At 41.6% G+C, this 26,725-nt stretch overlaps 2 protein-coding genes and 1 long non-coding RNA gene across 3 annotated transcripts in view; 1 reads left to right on the top strand and 2 right to left on the bottom strand.

The window, feature by feature from the left end:
- dip2bb (disco-interacting protein 2 homolog Bb) overlaps window positions 1–22,778 on the bottom strand; it is a 275,837-nt gene extending 253,059 nt beyond the window's left edge. Inside the window, 2 exon segments of the mRNA XM_034166708.1 lie at window positions 5,680–6,059; window positions 22,761–22,778. Of these exon segments, the coding sequence (XP_034022599.1) occupies window positions 5,680–5,764 (85 nt within the window). The 5' untranslated portion in view covers window positions 5,765–6,059; window positions 22,761–22,778.
- LOC117507024 lies at window positions 1,040–18,427 on the top strand. The gene is made up of 3 exons (XR_004559604.1): window positions 1,040–1,051; window positions 12,941–12,946; window positions 18,292–18,427. It is a non-coding gene; the product is annotated as an uncharacterized LOC117507024 (long non-coding RNA).
- Window positions 6,265–26,725, bottom strand: part of LOC117507019 (cyclic AMP-dependent transcription factor ATF-7-like) — a 33,179-nt gene continuing 12,718 nt past the window's right edge. Inside the window, 11 exon segments of the mRNA XM_034166704.1 lie at window positions 6,265–7,551; window positions 8,998–9,103; window positions 9,215–9,403; window positions 14,755–14,904; window positions 15,797–15,856; window positions 15,859–15,915; window positions 16,034–16,130; window positions 17,608–17,765; window positions 18,800–18,925; window positions 22,310–22,437; window positions 22,608–22,704. Coding sequence (XP_034022595.1) covers window positions 7,316–7,551; window positions 8,998–9,103; window positions 9,215–9,403; window positions 14,755–14,904; window positions 15,797–15,856; window positions 15,859–15,915; window positions 16,034–16,130; window positions 17,608–17,765; window positions 18,800–18,925; window positions 22,310–22,437; window positions 22,608–22,704 — 1,404 coding nt within the window. The 3' untranslated portion in view covers window positions 6,265–7,315.

The following is a 26,725-nucleotide window of genomic DNA, read 5'->3' as shown; positions in this document are numbered from 1 at the left end:
TGTACAAACCACAGTATTTTCAATGGTTCTTGGGCAAATTACACACAAAAAAGTGAAAATGCAAAGAAAAAGTGACAATGCCGTGGGAAAGTGGACATGTGTTGCAGTTTGTTTATGATCCGGAGCACAAATGTGTCAAGGGAGTTTTGCAGGCGAGAGAACGGAGCTACTCTGGTTAGCTGTGTAGGCTAACACATACCAACACAACGTCTCCTACCTCTTCACCTTTTCTTCTCCACCGGAAACCGAAAAAAAACCCTTTTCACGGCTGCTTCTGTGATTGCAGCCGAAAACAAAACATTTATTCGTGTGACGTTATGCTGTGTGTATATAGGAGCAATTGAAAAGCAACCAACAGATATGCCTAGCACTTTTCCTGTGTACTATAGGGCAAGATGGGATGAGTTGGTCAAATAAGCTAATAATAATATTAAAGGTCACAGAAATATACATGTGGTGTGCCAAAAGGTAGAAAGATATAATTCATAATGCCTCCAACACCACCAAGAAACAGGTTTTAGACATTATAAGTAGACAAAAGTATACCAATCAACACCTCTTGTCAACATACATACAATTAGACTGTAGGCTAGCAGGTCTTTTCTGGCAAAGTATGTTCTTACAGTATTGTCAGAGCAGGCTTGACCATAGGGCTGTGCCAAAAATCGAAAGATCGATGAATCGCGATCCACACTGTGCTCGATTTTGATTTTAAGCGAAGTGCATTTTAATCGACACATTTATTGACCAATCAGGTGACAGAAAAACCATGCGGCTGAGAGGAGTTGCCGCCCACTTGTTGAGACAAAGAAAGTGCCTGAGTGAAGTAACCTTGAGACCATGAGAGGAGGAGTGGATTTTCAGAAAGTGGATTATAAACTGAATAATGCAAGAGGAATATGGCAACACTGAAATCCAGAGCGAAGGGGAAGAGATACGTGACCCAGGTATAACAGAGATTGTTGACAGAAATGGCTGAGCTATGTCTGCAATATGGCAGTGGTTTGGTTACTTGCAAACAGACCACCTACAAGCAAAGCCCATTTGTAAAGTATGTCATTGCGTAGTATCCACCAAGACGGGGAACACTACAAATTTATTCAATCACTTGCAAAAGGTATCACCCGGTGCAACACAATGAGTGTTCGGAAAAACAAACCGAGCCCGCTGCAAGTAGCAGTGACGCCATTGCTAGGACAAGTAGCGCTCGTAGCGCTCAACCAAAGCCTCAGCAGACATCGATCACGGCAGCGTTCACAGCCGTCACGCCATACGATAAACATTCAAAGAGGGCAAAAACAATAATGAACACTATTGCATACTGCTTTGCCAAGGACATGATGACAATATCTACAGTCGAAAAGGTCGGATTTAAGAAGTTAATGCGGGTATTAGACAGTACATACATGCTCCCTGGGAGGAAGTACTTTTCCCAAACAGCTTTGCCACAATTATATTACACATGTCGCGCAGAAGTGGAAAAACAACTACAAAAAGTTTGTTACTTTGCAGCAACTACTGACATTTGGTCCAGTCGGACATCGCAGCCCTATTTCAGTTTAACTATCCACTATATCGACGAAAACTGGAGCCTACAGAGTAAATGCCTTCAAACACTACTTTCTGGAGGATCACACCGGAGACATCATAGCACAGGGCCTAGAGGACGCACTCGCTTCCTGGGGGCTGCAGGAGGAGCGCATGGTCTGCATCACGACAGACAATGCTGCCAATATGGTTAAAGCCACGAGGAGTAAAGGCTGGAACAGGATGCAGTGCTTTGGACACCGCTTACACCTTGCAGTTGGTAAGTGAAAGTGAAGAGTGGTATATTATTTATTACTAAATTTGCCATAATACGAAATTATCATTCTTATTATTAGTAACATTTGTATTGTAGTAATTAGTTTTAGGCTTGTTTTAGGCTTAAATATGTACAGATTTGATTGATATGTAACAAACAAATAAATAAATAAATATTAAAGTTCTGTATGAATAAATTATGCATATTTTTATTTTTTTCTACAGAGGGAAGTATGAAGGACCAAAGGGTGGAAAGAGCCACAGGCGTTTGCAAGAAGGTAGTAGGGGCCTTCTCCTTCTCCTGGAAACGAAAAAAGGAACTTGCTCTTGCTCAACAGGGATTGAATCTTCCCAGGCACATGCTCGTGACTGAATCCCCAACAAGGTGGGGATCACGAATGGGAATGGTGGCTAGAGTTTTGGAGCAGGAAAAGGCCATAACAAAAGTACTGTCTGCAGACAGAAAAACACGGCATTTAACCCTTTCGTGGCAGGACACTGAGGTCCTTGAAGCTGTCCACAAAGCCCTAAGTCCACTTATGGAGTTCACAGATGCACTTTCTGGTGAGCATTATGTTTCTGTGTCCTACATTAAACCAATGCTTCATCTTTTCAATGAGGAGGTGCTGAAGATTCAGGATGATGACTTGGATTTAACAAGACACATCAAGAGTACAGTCACAAAATACTTAAATGAAAAATAGTGACGACTCCACTGATGATCTTCTGAACTTGGCATCACTTGTGGACCCACGGTTCAGAACGAAACTCATCCAGGATGTCAAAGTGGAGGCAGTTAAGGCTACTGCTCTTGGACAAATGGTCACTGACCCATCCCCCTCCCCCAGCAGCACAAGAGATACCTCAGCAGCTTCAACACCAGCAAAAATGCCCAAAAAATCTCTGGGGAGCTTCTTTAAAAAAATCAGCTCCTCAAACTCCAGCTTCAGGACTGACTGAAGAGCAGGCAGCTGAGACTGAGTTGAAAAGCTACCTCACGGTTCCAGATGTTGACAGCGAAGCAGATCCTCTGGAATGGTGGAAACTGCACAGCCTGACTTACCCCAGAGTCAGTCGCCTAGCCAAGCGCTACCTTTGTATACCTGCAACAAGCTCACCATCAGAGCGTGCCTTCAGCACAAGTGACAATATTGTCACATGCCACAGAGCAGCCTTAAAACCAGATGCTGTTGACAGACTCGTCTTTCTGGCCAAAAACCTGTGAAGGATGTGTTTTACATTGTGTTTTACTGCTTGCTGTGCACTTTCATTTTATAGTTATATTTATACACATTTTTTTTGTAAAGAAACCTGTGAATGAAGAGTAAAGTTTACATTTTGTTTACTGTGCACTTTTTCATTTTACAGTTATAAACATTTTTTTTTGGTAAAGAAACCTGTGAATGAAGAGTCAAGTTTGCATTGTGTTTTACTGTTTGCTGTGCACTTTCATTGTATAGTTATACCACATATTTTTTGGTAAAGAAACCTGTGAATGAAGAGTTTAAGTTTACATTGTTTCTACTGTTTGCTGTGCACTTTCATTTTATATTTATATGCATAATTATAATAGTTTCAGTGTGTGTTTACATCTTTACTCTTACACAGTTGTTTAATTTCAAGTTTACAGATGTGGCCATTGCCAGTTTGCACATTTTTATACATTACTATTTTTTATTTTAGTCTTTGTTTGCTGTTTTTAATAACATTGTATGTGCAGGTCACTACAATGAAAAGTTTCATATTTTGACTACTGTACTTGAAATGGCATAAATTTTCTTGATACTAAAAAACAGAAATCTTTTAAAACATCTATGTTGTCTTTTTTAATATAAGTGAATTATAACAAATATTTATATATTTTGAATAAGAATGTTTAAAGATCGAATTGAAAATCGAGATCGAATGATATGAGGAAAAAAATCGTGATTCTTTTTTTTTACCCAGATAGCCCAGCCCTACTTGACCAGTAAGATGGCAAACATGGAAAACAGCTCCACATTAATGTAACATAATGCACATTTTCAGGGTGACAAAAATTTTATGTTTTGCTATCGTACATGATGACACAAAACGTAAACATAAAAATAGCCATATAAACATTATATATTTACATCTGTCCAGTGATTTTACTTTTGGTTTTTGGCTTACTTTTTTTTAGGGTGACCATCAAAATCAGCTTTTGCATATGAGGGGGTTTTTGGTTGTTGTTTTTTTGCAAACATTTTACATTGTGGGGTATTTTACACCTGTACAGCCCTTTGTCTTTCTTTAAAACAAAAAGTTTATTCACTTTTCAATTTTTTTTTGTACAAACTTTTCTCTGGTTAATACTACAGACTGTGTATATATGTTTAAAACAACTAAGATGCACATCTATAAAAGGCACTTCCATGGCAGCACAGACTTTAGTAAATATCATAGAGACTATGGTATCCACCCACCGTTCCACCACGAGCGATGCTCACTTGGAAGCCTGCTTAAGACTAGCTACCAGCAGCTATTCTGTGGACTATGCAACCCTGAGTCCATTCAGTGGAAGTCATCAGATTAAGGTATGTACTTATGTTAAGCATTTTTGATAAAGGTAGATTTTGGATCTGGTCATTTTCAAAGTAGCTCATGAACCAAAAAAGTGTGGGCACCCCCGCCATAGAGGCAGATAACTGTCGTACAATGGTAAACAAACCTGTGTTGTCAATTACAGCACTGCCAAAAGTGGCAGTGGCTACACTGACTTGGTGCCCTATCCAGTGATGGCAGCACTGCCTCCTGGGTGACAATTTGTCATGTAATGAGTCCACTGGTTTATGTATCTGGCTCTAAGATACTGGTTTGAAGGTGGGCAGATATCACACTCACCCACCGTCCATCCAGCAGGTGGCAGACACATCTAAGGGATGTTTCTGTGTAGGCTCTCAGTTGTCCAGGTGGTTTCCATAGTAGAGAAGCTTGAATCTTCGACTGGACTGGGTTGCCTGAGGCGAGGACGTTGTCCTCGCCTCAGGCAACCCAGTCTCTACTACATCTAAGGGATATTTGTAAAATAATTTTAATATTTTTTTCCCCCTTCTTTTTGATAATTTATAACTACTAGCAGGCAAATATGACTACTGCACATTCTTATGGTCAAGGCACCACATTTTGCACAGATATTGATGTATAATAAAAATAGACAAGTCAAGCTATTTTTTTTTTATTTAATGTAAATGTGGTTGGAACGGACTTCTTAAGAAAACAATACTTCACTTGTTGAACTTGGCATGATATCCAAATTTATGAACTCATATTTGCCCATCCACTGACCTCACAAGTTTAGAACTCTTCTCGCCATGATTGTGCTGTTTGTGTGGCGGTGCAGGACTTGCAGGTGCAGTGAAAAACTGATCAACGTAAAAACGTGACAAGAGCTGAAAACATACTGCTTGGGTTTCTGCCCCCCCCCCCAGGTCCTTTGCAGATGTGCCGATGCTGAAAGAGGGGACTTGTGGTCCATTCGCTCTTTAAAGGCCCATAAATGGCTCTCCATGTGAAAGAGAACATTACTCATCCACCCCCAGGCACCTGAAGACTGCACAGCAACCACCAAGCAGTGATTCACAGCCTGAACAGGACACTTGCATAACAGCAGCATCATATTCTAATAAAAAATGAATAAAGCTCCGCGTCTGCTGCAGGTTGGAGCTCTTGACAGCTGATAGTCCCCGGACGGGGATAAACTTGGAAACCAAATGTAAAGCAAAACAAGGACACAAAGAAGAAATGAGTGGAGATGAGTGTAATTACACATTAAGTCATATGTTGCAATTAACAAGGATAAAACAGTGTTATTGCTGGCCGTGTCCGAATCCACGGGACAGCGGTCCTCAGTCTTACCTTCGGAGAGCTCCAGGTCCAGCTCGGCCAGCTGGTCCCTGACTTCTTTCGGCAGAGCCGAGACGTCGACGCCGCGCTCCGCCATCGTCCAAACGCTTACACTCCGGACCGGAGGGGGGACACACAAAAATGATCAGCGTGCGAGCTTTACTTCATCCTCTGCGCTGGCCGACACCGCCATGACCGAGGCAGGCGGCAACAACTCAGCAGAGGCGCGGTCACGTGACCAGGGCTGCCGCTCAACACAGCAGGCTGTCTGCGCCCTCTGCTGGCTGACCCCGAATACTGCTATTCTTATCAATCAGCGGGGCTCCACGTCATTTCCGTTCACTTATTTTACTATTTTATGTCGACACTACACACGCATCCTTTCTTGAGGCCTGAGGGTTTGTCTGTGAAAAACCCATAAAACGAGAGCTTCATATAATAAAATGGGAAGGAAAAAAAAAAAACCTGACCAAAAAAAAAAAAAAAAAAAAAAAAAAGCAACAATTGGAAAGACAGTATGGTATAAAATAATTTGCATTTCAACAAAAGCTCCTTTCACACAAGGGCTCAGTATACTTCATAAGACAAAGGCATTTCGGTTGTTGAAAAGCGCCAGTGACTAAAACATCTTTTTCTACAGATGTGCACGAATAAACGAACCATCATCTTCACATTTTCTCACTTTCCAAACAGAGAGGACGGGAGAGGAAACACATATATATTGCACTATTCTTTGCTCAATGTTTGGTACATAGTTTAAAAATCTTCATGTATCATTTAACAGACACATAAAACTAAGCATTGCACGCTTGTTACATCAGGACTGAGGATGGACTCCTTACATAAGAGCAATTTCTATAGCAATAATTTTGAAGTACCAGAGCAATAACTGTGAGATTATGAATAAGAATTAACAGTGGTACTCTTCAGGCTTGAATACTCCATGCAGTAATACAATTGATACATAGGACAAACTGGATTGGACATCCAGTCCAAAACAGGTTAACTGGGAAGATTTAAAAAACAATATGACTAGACATAAACCAACAGAGTAATCAATCAACTCAAAACACTGTTGAGGAGAAAAATGACAATGCAGACAGAAAACCAGAAGACAATTAAAAGTCAGAAAAGAAAATCAACACTTTCCAGGCTTCCCGTTTTCTGCAGTCACCCAAAAGCAAGGTCAGTTCACTGCATTAACAAAACATTATCAGACAACAGGCATAAAAATCTTTTTACAAATTAAAAAAATACAAGATATCTTACAGCAAATATGCCTGGAAAGCACCTGCTCTCCTCACAATACCAGTGTGCGGGCAAGAATTGAAATGAAGCTGCTTTTTTAAAGCACATGTTAAAATGCAAGTGATGGCTGCGATGAAAACATCTAAAATTTTGATAGCTGTCATACTGTAACTCAACAAATCAGCCCAAATTCTGCAGCGCGACTGTCCGACTTATTATTTATATTTACAAACAGAGTAGCAAAGCTTCTCTGAGCAGGAAGCCTGCTGCGAGTGGAGGGCTGACTGTGTGATTATCATAAGCCATGTGGGCGGTGGCGGTTAGAGTCCCTTGCTCACACACTTTATACAGGTTTTGCCTCCAAAAAGCCACTTGAGTTCATTCTGCCTGCATCAGCACATCATCTTGTGGATGAGGGTGACTGCGTAGCCATGACAACACCTCCGGGTTGGCCTGATCCCATGCCTGCCAAGACTGACATGGCCACAGCCTCTGCGGCGCGGACGCTCAGGCCGTTGATTGTGGTGCATGGGCTGGAGGGCGGGGCAGGGGGAGAATGCCCGTGCTGAATAACTGCAGCTAGGGAACTGACAGGTTCAGCACAAGGGTCCCTGGAGGTTTCCTCTCCCCCTGCAGCTAAAGACAGAAGGTAACATTCACCCTGAGAGAAGTCTGTAAGTTACTTAATATAGGTGACCTTGGTCCTCACAATTATGAATATTAGAAATCTTCTTCACAATTTTCAATCATGGAACTGTAACAGCAGTGAATGAAAATAAATTAGATGCTCCAACATGTGTGTTGATTATGCTGCAAGTTGAATATCTGCTGACAGTTTCCAAACAGCTCACACAGCAGAGTCCTGTGATCTGCTGTCTACTGCATACATTGTCTTCATCCATGGCTGCTCTCAGGACTTGCAAGCAGTGTTGCCACAGTTACTTTGAAAAAGTAATCCAATTACTGATTACTGATTACTCCTTGAAAAAGTAACTTAGTTACTTTACTGATTACTCAATTGTAAAAGTAACTAAGTTAGATTACTAGTTACTGCTAGTACCAGCTGCCGACAACAACTCACTTTATAGTCACCCTTTCTTGACTTCAATGAAAATAAATACTTGTTTTATAAAAAGTAAAATAAAGACCTCTTTCTTGACCTCATATTTAACTGTTGACAGCACTGTAACAGTAAAACTTGCAATTTCAAACCTACATTGTTTAGAAATGTAACTATTAAATTCTAACTCTCTAAACATTTTACTTGTCGAAATTATTATTATTTTAAGCAATATTAGTAGTTGTAGTAAAAAACGGCTTCAAAACTGTACCTTTAATCTAGGGGTGTTGTGGGGGAGGGGGGCACATCCCTGCCCCACGCCCCCATTCCATCTGGATTCGCCCCTGCTTTGGCGTTTGAGCACAAAGAATGGATAACATTTATTTATGTAGAAAACAGGACCAGATTTACAGGTAAGAAAGTTTTATTGCGTTTTCACATCATGTGGTCCTCAGAAAGAGAGTTTAGGTGCATTTGAGTGGAAAATAGTGTTAGTTGTTGACGCGTCGCGGAGGATCAGCTGTTTTTAACGAGACGATACGGAGCGGCTCAGCTCAGAATTCTAAATAAAGGAGGGGAAAAAGTATAAAAATGTCTTTGTAAAGCTCAGTGCAGGTGTGCTGATCACCGCGCTTTAAGAGGTGAGGACGAGTCGAGCAGCTGCAAAAAACCGTGGATGAAAAGCTCACAGCTCGCTTAAAGTGGGCAGTTCAGTCGAACCCCGACCTCCTGTCCACAGACCAAGTTTAATGCTGCTATCGACCCACAATGAAAAATAATAGTAACGCACAGTGACATGGAGAAGTAACTTTAATCTGATTACTGATTTGGAAAGATTAACGCGTTAGATTACTCGTTACTAAAAAAAGTGGTCGGATTAGAGTAACGCGTTACTAAGTAACGCGTTACCGGCATCACTGCTTGCAAGTAAACTCGGTATAAAGGTTGATTGCAGAATAACTACTCAAATCTGAAAACTTTATTTCATAGCAGTGTCCCTTCATGTGATCTTAAATGTTTACCTAAGAAAGCTGCCTTCTTCTGCATAATGGTGACAGGACAGTCTTTGTGGGCCAACAACAGTTGCTTTAGCTGGGACACTTCATTCCTCAGTAAGGTTACTTCATTCTGATCACAACAGAAATACAGCATATTGCAGGATACATGTGATTCACAGTACATATTTTATAACTATATGACAACGAAGAAGCCTGATTAACAGACTTGTGTCACACTCACGGTCAAGCAGACATTCATGTTGGCGAGGTCCTCTGCCTTCTTTTCTAAAGAATTAACCCACAGCTTTCGTTTCTGTCTGCAACGGGAGGCAGCCGCACGGTTTCTCTCCAGGAACCGCTGCCTTCTCTCATCAGGGTCCATCTCTGAAGCTCTCCTCCGCCGGCTACCTGTTGGCTGAGCAGGAGATACCTGAGGGATGAGGAATAACAGGCGAATGCTTATCTCTCAATTTTTCCAGTTTGGTAATAGCACATGTTCAATTTCAGAGTGATATTCTCAGAAAAGAGGAACCATGTGGTAGAAAACTGCACAAAATTGTACATAACCATTTTAATAAAATACGGAACAGATCAGTGATGGAGATAAAGAATGCAAAACAACTGATTATTACATGTCCTTACATGTCTGCTGTCAGGTGGATTTGTGACCATTTTTTTTAAATGGTCTGTGTGACAACTCTGCTTAAACTAAAGACATTCATCACGAAATGCCCCGCGCACAGTATTATTTTCCATGCAAAGTGCAGTAATATGTACTTGTATGCGGTGGATATTTGGTTGAACCTTATGTGTTTGATGTAAACTGGGATATACAATGAAAAAATTGGAGACTGGCATAGTATTTATTTAGAGGATGTGACAAACAGTGACCATAAAAAGTCGGTCACGGTCACCAGCCTTCAAACCAAATGCAACCACTGGTGACCTTGAAACCTCTTATTCTGCACTCTTTATCTGTATTAACTGCACCTATTTGAACTTGTTACCTGTATAAAAGACACCTGTTCACACACTAAATCAATCACACTCCAACCTGTCCACCATGGCCAAGACCAAAGAGCTGTCTAAGAACACCAGGGAAAAAACTGTAGACCTGCACAAGGCTGGGATGGACTACAGGACAACAGGCAAGCAGCTTGGTAGAAGACAACAACTGTTATGATTATTTCACTTTGTGGGGTAAGGATGATTCTGAGAAAGCTCAGAACTACACAGGAGGACCTGGTCAATGACCTGAAGAGAGCTGGGACCACAGTCACAAAGATTACATTAGTAACACTTGATGCTGTCATGGTTTAAAATCCTGCATGGCAGCAAGGTCCCCTTGCTCAAGCCAGCACATGTCCAGGTCCATTTGAAGTTCACCAGTGACCATCTGGATGATTCAGAGGAGGCATGGGAGATGGTCATGTGGTCAGATGAGACCAGAATAGAGCTTTTTGGAATCAACTCCACTTCCCATGTTTAGAGGACGAGAACAACCCCAAGAAAACCATCCAAACCGTGAAGCATGGGGGTGCTCTTCTGGCAAAGGGGACAGGACGACTGCACCGTATTGAAGGGAAGATGGATGGGGTCATGTATTGTGAGATTTTGGCAAACAACCTCCTTCCCTCAGTAAGAGCATTGAAGATGGGTCATGGCTGGGTCTTTAGGCATGACAATGACCCCAAACACACAGCCAGGGAAACTAAGGAGGGGCTCCATAAGAAGCATTTCAAGGTCCTGGAATGGCCTGGCCAGTCTCCAGACCTGAACTCAATAGAAAATCTTTGGAGAAAATCCGTATGGAGGAGTGGACCAAAATCCCTGCTGCAGTGTGTGAAAACTTGGTCAAGAACTACAGCAAACGTCTGACCTCTGTAATGGCAGACAAATGTTTCTGTACCAATTGTTAAGCTCTGTTTATCTAGGGGATCAAATACTTATTTCATGCAATAAAATGCAAATTAATTATTTAAAAATCATACGAAAATCATGTGATTTTCTGGATTTTTTTTTAGATTCTGTCTCTCATTGTTTGAAGTGTTCCTACAATAAAAATTACAGACCTCTCCATTCTTTGTAGGTGGGAAAACCTGCAAAAATGACAGGGGGTCAAATACTTATTTTCCCCACTGTAGGTCAAGATCACTGGCCTTCGAACCCATGCGAAGTACTCCTCCAAGGTATGTACCCACCAAATATTAAGTTTCTGCGAGCAATAGGTGCGAAGCTACGTTGCAGCGGATTTGACAGTTGTGACCACTGGTGACCTTCAAAAGTAGGTCAAGGTCACTGGCCTTCCAACCCATGCAAAGTACTCCAACGCATGTACCCATCAAATATGAAGTTTTTGCGAGCAATAGGTGCTGAGCTACCTTGCAGCAAAGGCTATGACAGTTGTGACCACTGGTGAAAAGTAGGTCAAGGTCACTGGCCTTCAAACCCATGTGAAGTACTCCTCCAAGGCATGTACCCACCAAATATGAAGTTTTTGCGAGCAATAGGTGCCGAGCTACGTTGTGGCGAACGAATTGCAGCCAGACAGATGAACTGACGGAAGGACGGACTGACAACCCGGATGCTATATGCTCTGCACGGTGCTTGCGCCGCAAGGCAAGGCATATAGCATCCAGGGGAGCTCGGGGTAGAGCCGCTGCTTCTTCACGTTGAAAGGAGCCGGCTGAGGTGGTTTGGGCATCTGGTAAGGATGCCCCCTGGATGCCTCCTCTAGGGAGGTATTCCAGGCATGTCCAGCTGGTAGGAGACCCCGGGGAAGACCCAGGACTAAATGCAGAGAATATCTCAGTATTCACCTCAGTATTCCCCAGTCAGAGGTGGCTAATGTGACCCAGGAAAGGGAAGTTTGGGGTCCCCTGCTGGAGCTGTTGTGCTGCGACCTGATAAGAGGTTGAAGTTGTATGTAGGTAAGTCTGGTACAAAGAAACAATTTTGGTCTCTATAGTTTCTCCCTTTGTAACAAATGTACAAAGTGTGATTTTGAAAGTGTGCATGCGGCATCTTAGTTTAAGGTTTTAAGCCATAAAGTTCTGCATAATTAGGGGCATGGTGGCTTTGAGTAAGAGTTGCAGAGCCCAGCATCTCCGCCCATCATAGCGTCCCCAGAGTCTGCTGACAGCAGCTACGAGGTGTTGTGGAGGGCTGTGCCTATCATTTTGAACATTTTATTACAAATACCTGGAATAATATGGATTGCTGTGTGGCGAAATGTCCTAAGAGATCATCTAAGACCTCCTTGCTGCAGTATTCATGCTGAGTGAAGTTGTCGTGTTGTTTAATGTTGCATGCTGACAATGTTAGCACTTTTAGTAGCTGTCACTAGTGCCATCCGTTTAATGCATGATTACGGACAAAATAAGCTGCTCATAACTTTTCATGCCCACACCAAAGCAAATAGTTATGGGAGCCACTGCACAGTCAAAGTATAATTTAATAAACACCCAAACTGAGGTTAGCCTGTTAGCCTAGCTTGTTCAGACTCAAAAATAGGGGTGTTCAGGTTTCTTTTGTCACACAACAGAGGCACCCATGTTCCACCTCTTTATCCATTTATGGGTTCATCATGACGTAGCCAAAGTCAATGCTGTCACTGCTGCCAACATGGGGATGACCAGATACGAGCTTCATACTGGCTGTTCTGGGTCTCTATAGAAAACCTATGGGTGATGTCATGCAGGCTTTGTTCAGTATTTATACAGTCTATGGTGGTCATAATTATTTGGTCTGGACTGTAATTGAAAATGTTACATGCTGTCTAAATTCACTGTGTCAGAATATTAACATGTTGTGCTTTGTGTAAACAGCTAAAGAGTTGCTCTTTACCCTTGCAAGGACATTAGAGGGGACGTGGGAGTATTTCTAGTCAGTCTACATATGATTTGTGGACTTGGAAAAGTCATATGACTGGGTCCCTCTGGGTATCCTGCGGGATGCGCTGGGGGAGAATGAGGTACCGGATTTGCTGCAACATGCGATCTGGTCTCTATATGACCAAAGTAGGAGCTGTGCCCAGATTCTTGGCATTACAACAGACCCGTTTCGGGTGGGTGTTGGGCTGCGCCAGAGATGCCCCATGTCATCAATCCTGTTTGTGATGTTCATGGACAGGACCTCAAGGCACAGTCAGGGACTGGAGCATGTCCAGTTTGGTGACCTCAGAGTTACAGCTCTGCTTTTTGCAGATGATGTGGTTCTGTTGGCTTCATCAAGTGGTGAATTCCGATGCGTACTGAGCAGGTTTGAGGCCAAGTGTAAAGCGACTGGGATGAAAATCAGTACCTCCAAATCTGAGACCATGGTACTCTGTCAGAAAATGGTGGACTGTCTCCTCTGGGTCAGGGAAGCGCTATTGCCCCAAGTGTAGGAGTTTAAGTAGCTCAGGGTCTTCTTGTTCATGAGTGGGGATAAATTGGAGCATGAGAATAATAGACTGATTGGGCAGCGTCTGAAATTTTACAGAAGCTATACCGGATCAACGTGGTGAAGGAGGAGTTGAGCTGGAAGGTGAGGCTCTCAGTGTACCAGTCAATTTACGTTCCTATCCTCATCTATGGTCATGAGCTTTGGGAAATGACTGAAAGAATAAGATCACAGATACAAGCAGTGGACACGAGATTCCTCCATCAGGTATCTGGGCTTATACACCTGGACAGGGTGAGAAGCACTACTATCCAGGAGGGACTGAGTAGAGCTGCTGCTTCTTCCTATTGAAAGGAGCCAGCTGAAGTGGTTCAGGCACCTGGTGAGGATTCCACCTGGTCGTCTCTATAGGGAGGTCTTCTAGGAACATCAGGGTTGTTTTTCACACTTTACTGTTTCACTGAGGCTGAGGTGTGGTGAAGATGATCGTCGATTAAAATTGCTGCGCTGCTTTTTTTTTTACAGCGTGTAGCGTCTGCTGTTCTCTCTGTCTTTGCATGTGTGTGAACGAGAGACTCGTCACTCTCATATCATATTTGAGCAAACTTTGGAACCATGAAGGCTTTTAACTGTAAAATAAAGCCTATGCATTAATTTCTGGAGCTATGCAAGCAGAAGGAGCTCGCTCTCGCTCTCTCTCTCTCGATCTCTCTCTCAGGAGCGAGCGGGCAGTTCAGCACAGACAGCCTGGCTGGATTAGAAAACTATCTGAGAGCAGAGCTCAGTATACCAGCACTGTGATAACACTATTTTGGCGTAAAGCGGTTGTTCCATTGTCTGGGGAGAACCTTGAACATCCAACCGGGAGGAGGCCCTGCGGAAGACCCAGAACACGCTGAAGAGATTATATATCCTAGCTGGCTTGGGAATGCCTTGGGATCCCCCGGAAAATGTTACAGGACTTGGTCAAGGACAGGGACATATGGGATGAGCTGCTTGCTCTGCTGCCACTGCAAACTGGACCCAGATAAGCGGCTAAAAATGAATGAATAAATGTGTTTTGTGTACATGTACATGAAAATAGAAGTATAAACAGTTATGTACACATGGTGCCAACAAAAGGGTTGCCTTGACCTTAAAATTAGGTCAAGGTCATGACAATGGCAGGTTCTCAAATAGAATTGGTACTGAACTTTTGATTATTTCCAAAACCAACGCATGGACAGTCAGATAGCACCATTAACATGTCGCATTTCAAAATGGTCATATAAATGGAGTAATTCCAGCCATCCTGTTCATTCAGTTGGCAGCCTTCATTACTGGAACCATTATTAATATATTGGCAGATAAATGCACTCTGAAGTGCCAGTCTAAATGTTTTTTTTCTAGTTTTGTTACCTGTGGTTGGGCAGGTGATGGTGCATCAGAGTTTTGAGTGGGCTGCTGGCTTTGTTCCTGTCGCTGGGGGACAGTAGGAATCGAACCTGTCCCCCCACCAGACCCATCTTGTGCTGCTGGACTCTGATGACTTAGAGCTGCCTTTAACCTCTGCAGAGACACACAGGCAAAGCTCCAAGTAGGTCATTTTTAATTTAAAGGGGGAAAGAAAAAAAAATACGATATTAAGCAGGCTTTAGTACATCTGATACAAAGGATAAAATGTTAACATCAATGTTCCTTTACAATTTGCATTGGTAAGACAAAAAATAAGTGCTCTAAGAGCACAATATCCCACGCTAGCAAATGCTACTTACATTCTGATAAGTTAAAGAATTGTACCAAGTTTCCCAAAATTCTTCCTAAAAATGTGAAAGAAGATTTCAAAATGCAGGCACCAACTCAAAAAAGCTGTGTTTCTGTTTGTTAATCAAGGGCCATAACTCTGCCAAAATGTGTCAATCAATCAATCAATTTTTTTTTTATATAGCGCCAAATCACAACAAACAGTTGCCCCAAGGCGCTTTATATTGTAAGGCAAGGCCATACATCTCATCTTGTGTCATCTTGTACAATATTACAGTAAGTGTATTATCAACTTATAACGTTACATGAAATTCCTACTAAAAGTGTGAGAGGAGTTGATTTAAGAACACTTATTAGCCTATTTGGAAAGGAGGGGGGACAGACACATGGAAATCATCATGACAATCTGCCTTCGGGCCTTCAGCCAATGGAGAATAAGCAAAAAGAAGAAAAAACCTAGTTCTTTTGAGAACTCAACACACACACGCACACACCAAAAATATCTTTGGGTCAGTCCCTTTCACATGACCTTCCCCAACATTTAATGATCTTTATTCAATGTAAAATCAAAACATTTGTGTAAATGGGTCTGTAGTGTCTGACGACTGCTGGCGAGACTCTGACCAAACACATGCACAAAAATGTAACCAGGCTGGTGGATGTAAACACTGCATGTCAGTTAGAGTGATCATCTCACCATCTTTGCCTCAGAATGTAAACTATACCCAGATGGGGAGGACGACCCACTGCTGGCCCCACCAACTGGGGTCCTGGAATCCCGGGGATGTTAGGCACCATGTTTAGTGGCCTTGCAAGCTTCACACAGAAATAGATAAAAAGCAAAATGGACGAGTTAAAGTAAAATGAAAAAAACAAACAAAAAAAAACACACCAAAAATTCTTGATTTAATATTCTTCAAAGACAACAACTTACAGATATAACAGAGGGCATCTGCACAGGGCTGGGAAGGAGAGGAACGGTCTGTCCATTTGGGAGGGGCCTAACTACTGAGTAAGAGCCTGTTGGAGAGCTGTTGACAAATATTAAGCTGTTGTAAAAGACTGCACTGAACAGACATTTTAATGTGAACATTCCTCACACCCTTTGTCCACGCTACCTCCCCACAAAAAAGCTGAAGTCAACATTGTTTATAAGACAGCAAAGTCACACAACTGTACTGGTTTGAACCACAATGGAAAGTTCTGCAGCAAGGTCATGACTGGAAGAACTTCAAGGTCAACCTTTTCACTGACTGATTTGGATCACATCCCTTGCCATGCAGTCGAGCAGGTTGCTGAGTGGATAAGGAGATGGCCTCCAGTATGTAGACCTGGGTTTTTAATTCTGCTCATGTTGTTCATGGTATCTGTGTCATTGGACAAGACACTTAATCTGCATAGTCTCACTCCACCCAAGCTGTAAATAGGTACTGGTCTTGCTGCATCATATGGCGTCCTGTCTTGGAGGAGTTGCAGACTCTCATTCACTTGACATTATGAATCTGACATAAGCACCAGTACCAACAGGTTTCAGGGCCTATGTGACAGAGGACAGCAGGAGTTGCTGTGCAACAGTAGTCAATGGGTCTCAGTCCCCCAACAGTCAAAGGATATTCTGGCCACTCAGGCCAGAGCCTGGGTTTTAGCTGACAGAGCAGAGAGCCCACCTCCTATGCCAGAAATTGTGAGTTCACTTCCAGAGGGAAGCCAGTAGGAGTCAAAAATCACAAACAACACAGATTAAAACCGCTACAATTTGTGCCAAGACCTGGAAGGCAGTGAGGTTCGGGGGCAGGGAGTGATGGAAGCCAGCAGGAGTCGCTGTGCATATGGTAGTCAACAGGCCTCAGTCAGGCCAGAGCCCAGGTGTCAGAGTGTCCGCCTCCCATGCTTTAGATCATGAGTTCACATCCCAAGGGGAGTGAGTGGGAGAAGTCAACATATGCAACACAATGCAGAGCAAGCAGCTACACCTACATGGCACTTACCTGCCATTTAGAATTTAACATGGCTTTTCCAGAACAAGCCATTTTGAGCACCACCTTGATCATAAAGAAAAATGTGAAGACCATTTGAAAGCTAAGCCTGTGAAATGCCAATAATTAAGGAGGGCTTCTCTGTGCAATGCTGGGGCAAACATGATCAGTGTGACAAAAACAATAATAATGTGCTGAATTAGGATTTGCCCCGTTTGGTACGTGGTAACACTTTGCAATGCAATATGATATAATTACAACCATCAACAAACAAAGAAATTGATGATTTCAGCAGTGATGGGCATTGGATACCGTAGGACATTAACACAAATGTGATGTTTTGCTTTGCTTCTAATTATGTGATCATAACATTCTGAGGAACAGGTCTCCTTCCTTGGCAGGATTATTATTATTATTTTTTTTTTTTTTAAATCAAGTATGGGAAATTTAGCGCTGAAATAGTGAAAATGTTGATACATTTATTGGATGTTTTCACAGAGTCCTTGAAAGTAACCAACATATTGCAGTTTACCCCAGCTGTCTGTTGGAGGGCGGTGCTTGTGTGATGACAGATGTTGGAGATGGCAGCGTTGGATGTAGTGGATCGCTGCTCAGGTGAAGAGGCAGAGAGCCTGGACGAATGATGGTTGGTGTGGGAGCAGAGTTGGCCACAAGCTTTGTGATAATTTCCTGTTGAAAAACAATAACATTTATTTTTTCCCAGTAGGAAATTTGTTTTGGCTTCACAAACAGGAAAGGCTTTCATTTTCAGTTCAAGTCCCTATTAAACCACAATAAAGGATTCAAAGATTTAAGTGCACACTTGCAAGCTGACCTAGGATATGGAAGTACACCCTCACCATGAGTGTCAATTAGAATTGTTTTATTAGTCAGGGGAAAAATATCTTTGAAATGGTGTAGCTGTAAGTGCTTCGAGCTACTGCAAAGAAGCAGGCTAGAAGGGGTCTGGGGGAATGCCCCCACCCCTCCCAAATTTTTGGGTTTGATTGAAAATATACCAAAATGCACCTAATTCATTCAAAGTGGGAATAAATCCCTTTGTTTTTAGTTCAGGTGACAGTATTTCAGAACTGATCTTTCAGTTTTTCTACATTCCCTTGGACTACACTACGCGACAAAAATCCCACTGTCTCCCCTTCACTTTCAACATCCCTTTACTTTCCATAAAAATAAACAAACAAACAAACACCTTCAGCAATGAAAACAAGGAACTTTTCCTGTGGTCCTGATTGAAAACAAGTTGTACAATGTTTTACATAATATTTTAAAAATAAAATGCTTATGTTAAATTCAACTGCAATATGAACAGTATCTATGAATAAAAATAGCCTTTGTTAAAATAATTAGCTAAAGAAAAGAAAGAAATGGACCAAAGTTGCTAACTTCAAATTCATGCAGTTCAAATAGCGTTAAAGTTCCAAGGGCCGTCTTATTACCCGGGGCCAAATGTATGGCCATCGGGTATTGCGAAGGCCTTGCGTCCGTCCGTCTGTCTGTGCTCAGCACAAGTCCAGTCCTATTACTGCCAGGGTCTTCAATTTTCCAGGGAACATTCTTGAGACACAGACCTTTGACAGGTTCAAAGACAGCTAACCTTTGACCTAATTTAAGCGGTCAAAAGGTCACATTTCGTTTCCTATTTTTTACGCTCATACGGAAGCACTGTAAATTACAAAATATCTGCATGGGTGATTTTGTCTTACCCTTGACTCTTTGCTGTTGTCTGACATGGTGGATGATGAGTCTGGACTTTCTGGAGGTGAAGAATCAACCTGTAAAGGTCCCTCGTCTTCATCTTTTACCTCAGATGGTGTCTGCAAAGGTGCAGCCTAAAGTGCAAAAAAAAAAAAAAAAAAGTAAAAACAAGGGACAAGTCATTTACGACATCAAAATCACTCATGGTGATATAATTTGCTATCTACAGTATCTAGAGCTTTCTATCAATGGTCAGAGTTGCATACACAACAAAAACACAAAGCCAACTGTTAGTTATCTATATTATAATAGCCAAGTGGCCTCTGTGTGGGTGTGTGCATGTGTGTATGTATGGCTTTGATCACACAAAAACCGAGGAGAGCTAAATTTGCCGTTGGTTATGTTTATGTATTTAAGGTCAACGATGAACACTGCAAAAACAGAAAGTTGATAGAACAAATGTTGTAAAAATGAGCTATTTTAGTTAACCAATACAAAATGGATGTTGTGCTGCAATGCACCATGGGAGTTTGGGGTTTTAAATGTTATTGTGGTTCATGTTAGTTTAACTGTGTTGTTAGTGTTATTGATTTTTTTTTGTAGTTCAATTAGTTTAGTCGGTTTAGATAAGTGTTATATTACTGTCACCGTGAGTTAAATGTTACGTTGGCACCATGATTGAAATGTGGCGTGTTTTAAATGTCTTTCACCACTGCCTTTGTTTGTCAAATTAAAAGCACCTGCAGACAGCAGAATGCAGAAAAGAAACAGCTGCACATGTATGCATGCAATTTTAATCATGCACAAACTGGGGAGAGCTGACATTTGGCGTTTGGGTCAAGGATGAACTGTGCCAAAACCGAATGTTGATAGGACTAATATCTTTAAAGAAGCTACATATATTAGCTGACAACACTGAACAATGGACACTGATATTTGCATTCTGGACTCACACGCCAATCCAGCAGGGGCTGGTAAGGCATCTATAAATTAAAAGCACGAGTATGTGATTTTATTTAGTAAGTTCAATGTAAGTACATAATATAATTGTAAATACGTTAAAAATACATGGATGACACACAAGAAAATGAAAACACTTATTTCCACTGTGGTCCATTTAACAATCAATGACAAAGTCAAAGTAAAAATAATAATAAAAAAAAAAAAAAAATAATACTGATAATAATAACAACTAGAAGCACTCAGAGTGCAAACCTCTGCCAAGGCCATGGGGTCACTGACGCCATAACATCTACACGCCGTGGAATCAGTGAACCTAAAAAAGTCTAACAATGATGTTTACTCAGTAGTAAAAAAAAGTTTCATCTGCTGTGACTGGATAGCATGTATCCTTAGCGCTTGGCATCACAGTTTATTGTAACTTGCACCTTTCCCAGAAGCTACTGTCATCTGAGCACTGATATTGATATTGCATGTGCTTACAGACAAAAACAAATGAGACAAAATTCCATTTATTATTCAAATAAACTGCAAATATATGAATTTTTTAACATTTATGAAACACTTCTCTAAACAAGGCCATAGGGTCACTGACCCTAAAGAGATTCCCACTTGGCACAGTGATCTATTTCTTTTTGTCTCTTTCTCTAAAATTGTATATAATAATCATTAGATTATTAATATATAAACAAAAATAAATTTAAGAAATTTACAATTTACAATTTGAAAACAAATGCACCCGAACGTGATGACAGCTGCAACTGCTTAATGCTAACTTTTAACATTGAAAATGCCACAGACATGCTAACGCATTAGCATCGGGATCCGGATCGTGATCACCACTAAAATTTAATCACTTGTTCCTCTTGTCATTTCCAACCACTCCACAAAATTTCATCAAAATCCGTTCAAAACTTTGAGTTATCCTGCTGACAGACAGACAAGTAAACAAACAAACCCGACCGAAAACATAACCTCCTTGGCGGAGGTAATTAGTATGTATATGATCACAACAAAGTAGAGAAGCTTGAATCTTCGACTGGACTGGGTTGCTTGACGTGAGGACGTTTCGCTTCAAATCACAGAAGCTTCCTCAGCTAAAATTCTTGCTCTGGTAGTCTGACTTCTGTCTTGACTCTTGTAGAGAAGAATAAACCAGAAGCCAACAAAAGCTGGAGTTTTTTAACCTAACCAGACCCCTCCTACCGAGAGGCCGACTGCTATAGGCTAGTGACTAAACAATAGCTCTAATTAGCACCTATTGTGCTCTAGTTAGCACTCTCATAATGATGGGATGGAAGCCTCCCCTGATGGCTCCCTTGACGACTCTCCTGATGACGTGAATGACTCATTACCATGAACAAAAGACTGAAACTGCTTTTACCTGAGTACCCCATTGTAAACAGGGGACAAAGCGTGTCTGAGACCCGCCCCCCGGTTAAGGCTGGGTTTCAACTGTTTTACAAAGAATGCTTCCTTGACACCTCTCTCAAACCATTTCTTCTCTCTGGCTAAGATTTTAACTTCCTTGTCCTCAAACGTGTGGTTAGTGTCTTTCAGATGGAGATGAACTGCAGACTGAGGTCCACTGGCGACCTCTCCGTGGTGCTAGTATAGCCTCTTGTTTAAAGGTTGCTTAGTCTCACCTATGTAGTGTTGAGGGGAGGCTTCCATCCCATCATTATGAGAGTGCTAACTAGAGCACAATAGGTGCTAATTAGAGCTATTGTTTAGTCACTAGCCTATAGCACTCAGCCTCTCGGTAGGAGGGGTCTGGTTAGGTTAAAAAACTCCAGCTTTTGTTGGCTTCTGGTTTATTCTTCTCTACAGAAGTCAGACTACCAGAGCAAGAATTTTAGCTGAGGAAGCTTCTGTGATTTGAAGCGAAACGTCCTCACGTCAAGCAACTCAGTCCAGTCGAAGATTCAAGTTCTCTACTATGGAACCACCTGGACAACTGAGAGCCTACACAGAAACATGATCACAACGGCTTAAACAATTTACAAATACATTAAGACAGTAAATTAATATTAAAATTACATAATTAACAGTAAATAAAAGGGTTGAGCTCCTCTTCTAATAAACTGTTTGAGGTCTAACGCCTAATTTAATTTAACCTTAACTTAACCAGGTTAGTCCATTGAGATCGAGATCTCTTTTGCAAGGGAGACCTAGGCAGTTATAAAGTTTCCAATTCACCTAACCTGCATCTCTTTAATATGGGAGAAACTGGAGCACCCAGAGGAAACCCATGCAAACACGGGGGGAACATGCAAGCTCCACACAGAAAGGCACAGATGGGAATGGAACCTATGACCTTCTTACTGTGAGGCAACAGTGGTACACTAAGCCACCATGCTGACCAAGGTGCTGTCTAAGGTTCTAAAAACATTCTGGAATCACACACCAGTTCAACTCATTATAGAAACTTTGTACAGTTTATTACCACCCTTGAAAAATGTCAGCTATCTATTTTATTAACACTACCCAATCTCGAGCCTGTGGATCCCAATGGGCAACGCTCTATTTATAATGTTCAAATTTAACAGAATTCTCACCAGGGTTTTTGTCCTCTGGTCATCCTCATGTGCTTTGCAGAACTCCTGCTCAAAGGAGTGGCCAGCTCATTGAAACAGCCCAACTTCCTCACAGTTCTTCAGGAAACGTGTGGGTGTGGGGGTCTGATCTGTCAAAAATCAAAGTTTAGCTTAGAGAGTTGTCAGAAAGTACTATCTCCCTCCTTGTGGACATCACAGAAGATATCCACACACATCAACAGAGCACTGATAACTCTATTACACCTCTACAAACTGATCAACAGTTTCATTCAAGGGAATAAAAGAAAATGCCATTCACCTGCAATGATAACAGAGTCGGTTCGTGCAGGACCGAATTTTAGTGTCATTTCATGCTTGTGTTTGTGGACTGACAGGTGGTCTTCATTCGTAAATCTCTGGAAGAAAAACAAACACAGGTTTAATATACCATTAAAAAGGTAGGATTCCACACCTGCGTTATTTTTTTTATAATTAATGACTGTGTATAAATAGTCAATGAGTTTCGTAGCTCTTGTGAGACTTCTGTACATTTCACCCAAGACTGTGCTTATTTTGCTGGCTACTGAGCCATGAGGGAAGCAAAAACATGTCAAAAGATCTGCAAGAGAGTGCAGTCAAATCAGGGAAAGCATATATTGATAGCAAAGATGTGAAAATGCTGGTCAGTAGTGTTCAAAGTCTGATAGATAAGTGGAAATTTACTGGCTCTATTGCTACCAAGCCAGACAGGCAGAGCAGCAAACATTTCAGCCTCAACTACCAGCAAAATTGGACAGGATCATAACAAAATCCCCTAAAAGTACTTCAGCAGAAAGTGGAGTGACTGCTACAGAGGCTACAGCAGAAAAAAAAGAAGGTTCTGAAGTGATCTTCTAACCTCCATTTCATTGAGCCACTTTGGGGAGACCTCAAACATCCAGTTCATGTAAGACAATGCAAAACTTTACAAGACCTGGAGGCTTTGCCTCAAGAAAAGTCAGTTCCACCATGTAGGAAGATAAAGGTGCTCATCCCACAACTCTCACAAAGACTGCAAGGTGTCATTGATGCTAAAGAGGCAACACTGTGTAATGGATGGATGGACAACTTTATTATCGTCATTACAATAACGAGATTGCCACACTCACATTCCACAGACAAACAGCAATTAATCCTCAATTATTACTTGTTTACCGTAATAACGGCACACATCAGAATTAAGACAAACACATATACACATTTGACATTGTTTATATGCACTAAATTTAAAACAGTCCGTTTTCCAAATTGAGGCAATGTGAGTGTGTGGTAGCTGCTGCAACTGGAGTCACGCCGCCTGCCAGCTTGGGAAGAGCGGGGGACTGCCGCGGGGGGGGGGGGGGGGGGGGGGGCAAGAAGGGAGGTAAAGGGAAAAGCTGGAGCATGCTTCAGTCCATGTGTAAGTCAGTTTATTGTCTTTGTGGGTTGAGATAAGAATGGAGCCGAATACTCTCACCAAGGCCTGAATAAATTCTCTAGAGGTAAACAGTGGGCAATTTGTCCTTGAGACTAGATAAGCCTGGAGTATGTAGCTGAGCAGTGAAAAACAACAGTTCCACTTGAACAACCAAATCCAATTATGAATTAAGAATATTCACCGGCCTCCGAAACCTTTAGCTTCAACTGCAAGGCACGCATCAGCTCCAAGGTGTCATCCAATTAATAATAACAACAAAGCGGATGTAAACTTTTGATCTGGTATAATTTCATTTTCTTAATTGTCATTTTGCTTTGTGACTGCACTATTCTGCAGTGCTTTATGGTTTAATTTGAATCCCACTAAATTAAAAAGTGATGTTTTGCATCGCTCTGGTTTTTGTAAAATAACGGTGCACATTCACATAAACTTATGAGGCCAACGGAAGCTGCTGTTAGGCAAGAAGGCTAACCACTGCACCAACTCACCTGACCAAAAACAGGAATGGGGATTCAAAGCCAAGTCCTCACCTTACATATCTGACATACTGTAGTCTCATATCAGGTAATTGTGATTTAGTGACATTATAAGATATGGCTCTGTGTCTTTATCTTATGCCACCATGTTTATCAGCTAACCTGTTTTGTGTTAAAGTTATGACTATCAAAGATACTACAGGTGTATCTTTATAGGCTGTATACTGACCTGAGAATTCTAACTTCTTATAGCAGTATCAATAAAACTCAATAATGGTAAATAATTTTACTAAAGATATTAATATGATAACTAAACTAAAACAAAAATGTTACCACACCGTGTCCTTGCAAAAAAGCTCAGAAATACAGGTACTATGTCTTAAGTGCAAGTCCTTTGTTAATATCAATGTGCCTCCATTATTTACTACAGATCTTCCAGGTTAGTGTGGTGGTAATCCATTCACAGGGAATGTAAACATGCTGCTAAGTCCAGATCTGACTCTGCAATCAGTAAAACGTGGGTTTAAATAGACCGATAAATGTTTTATTCATGTGAAGGAACAAAAGACGGACTGTTGATACCACTGCCCACGTGAGATTTTTTTTTTGGGGGGGGGGGGGGGTCCATGCTTGCGCTGCACAGTGGAAGGACATTCTGTAAAGAAGTAATGGTGCCGGCGTAGTGCATGTAGTAATATCTGGAGGTATGAATTGAACACATACTAATATTCAACTCAATCCAGAAAGTACTCACAGAGCTTCACTTTATCTACATTTTATGACACACCCTTATTTCAAAATGGAGTAAATTATTTTTTTTCCCCTCAAATTTAAAAAATGTATTAAAATAAAAAACTAAGAAAATCACATGTATGTAAATATTCACACCCTTTGTTCAGTACTTTGTTGATGCACCTTTGGTAGCAGTTACAGCTTAAAGTCTTCTTGAATAAGATGCCACAAGCTTGGTGCACCTATCTTTGGGCAGTTTTGCCCATTCCTCTTTGCTGCACCTCTCAAGCTCCAAGTTGGATGGGGAGCGTCATTTTCAGATCTCTCAGAGATGTTCATTCAGATTCAGGTCTGGGCTCTGGCTGGGCCAACTGGAAGGACATTCACAGAGTTGTCCTGAAGCCACCCCTTTCATATCCTGACTGTGTGCTTAGGGTCATGTCCTGCTGAAAGATGAACCATCACCCCAGTCTGAGTTCAAGAGTGCTCTGGAGCAGGTTTTCAACCCAGGATGTCTGTACATTTCTGCATTCATCTTTCCCTCAATCCTGACTAGTCTCCCAGTTCCTGCTGCTAAAAAACATCCCCACACCATGATGCTGCCACCACCATGCTTCACCACAGGGATGGTGTCTGATTTCCTCCAAACATGACGCCTGGCATTCACAGCAAAGAGTTCAGTCTTTGTCTCATCAGACCAGATAAAGGTCAGATCTGATAGAGGGACCATCGGGTTCTTGGTCACCTCCCTGACTAAGTCCCTTCTCTCCTGATCACTCAGTTTAGATGGGTGGTCAGCTCTAGAGAGAGTTTCGGTGGGTCCAAACTTCTTCCATTTATGGATGATGGAGGCCACTGTGCTCACTGGGACCTTTAAAAGAGCAAAAATATTTCTGTACCCTTCCCCAGATTTTTGCCTCAAGATAATCCTGTCTCAGAGGTCTACAGACAATTCCTTTGACTTCATGTTTGGTTTATGCTCTGACATACACTGTCAACTGTGGGACCTGATATGGAGACAGGTGTGTGTCTTTCCAAATCATGTCCAATCAACTGATTTTATGCCAGGTGGACTCAAATTAAGCTGTACAAACATCTCAAGAATGATAAATGGACTGCATTTACACTGCTTTACATATCAATGCCTCACATTCACCCTGATGTGAGGGTGCTGCCATGCAAGGCACCCACTACACACCGGGAGCAACTAGGGGATTAAGGACCTTGCGCAAGGGCCCTTAGTGAATTTCCGGTCAGGCTGGGATTTGAACAGAGAATCCCCTGGTCTCAAGCCCAATGCTTTAACCACTAGATGATCAATGGAAACTTTATGTACATGTGATTTCTTAGTTTTTGACATTGTCATTATGGGGTATTGTGTATAGCTGAAGACAGCTAGTTTGCTGGATGAAATTCTCGCACTCACACAGTATCATGTGGTTCAGAATCTTATTGTCATATGGGGATGATCTGATTCATAAATAACAATAAACCACTTCAGTTTGAAGCTTTAATATCTCAGGGTAACAAACAACGTGAATGTATTTTAATTTTTTAATCCTTTGCTTGGTAAATAGTACCTTGGTAATAGCATTTAGAGCATAGAGGTGCTTGGTGCGGCAGGGTGGGGTGTCACTAGATGATTTTTTTATTATTATTCTAATGGATGAGCTGCTGTAGCACTTTGCCTTTTTTAAATACCAATGGAAGCCATTTTGTGCAACTTCATAGGCAGAAGAGACTAGGAAAAATAGTCTGAAAAAGATTCTGCTT

This window comes from Thalassophryne amazonica, chromosome 3 (assembly GCF_902500255.1).
Source record: "Thalassophryne amazonica chromosome 3, fThaAma1.1, whole genome shotgun sequence".
In the NCBI taxonomy this organism is placed as follows: domain Eukaryota; kingdom Metazoa; phylum Chordata; class Actinopteri; order Batrachoidiformes; family Batrachoididae; genus Thalassophryne; species Thalassophryne amazonica.
This window is presented reverse-complemented; position numbering and strand designations above follow the sequence as displayed.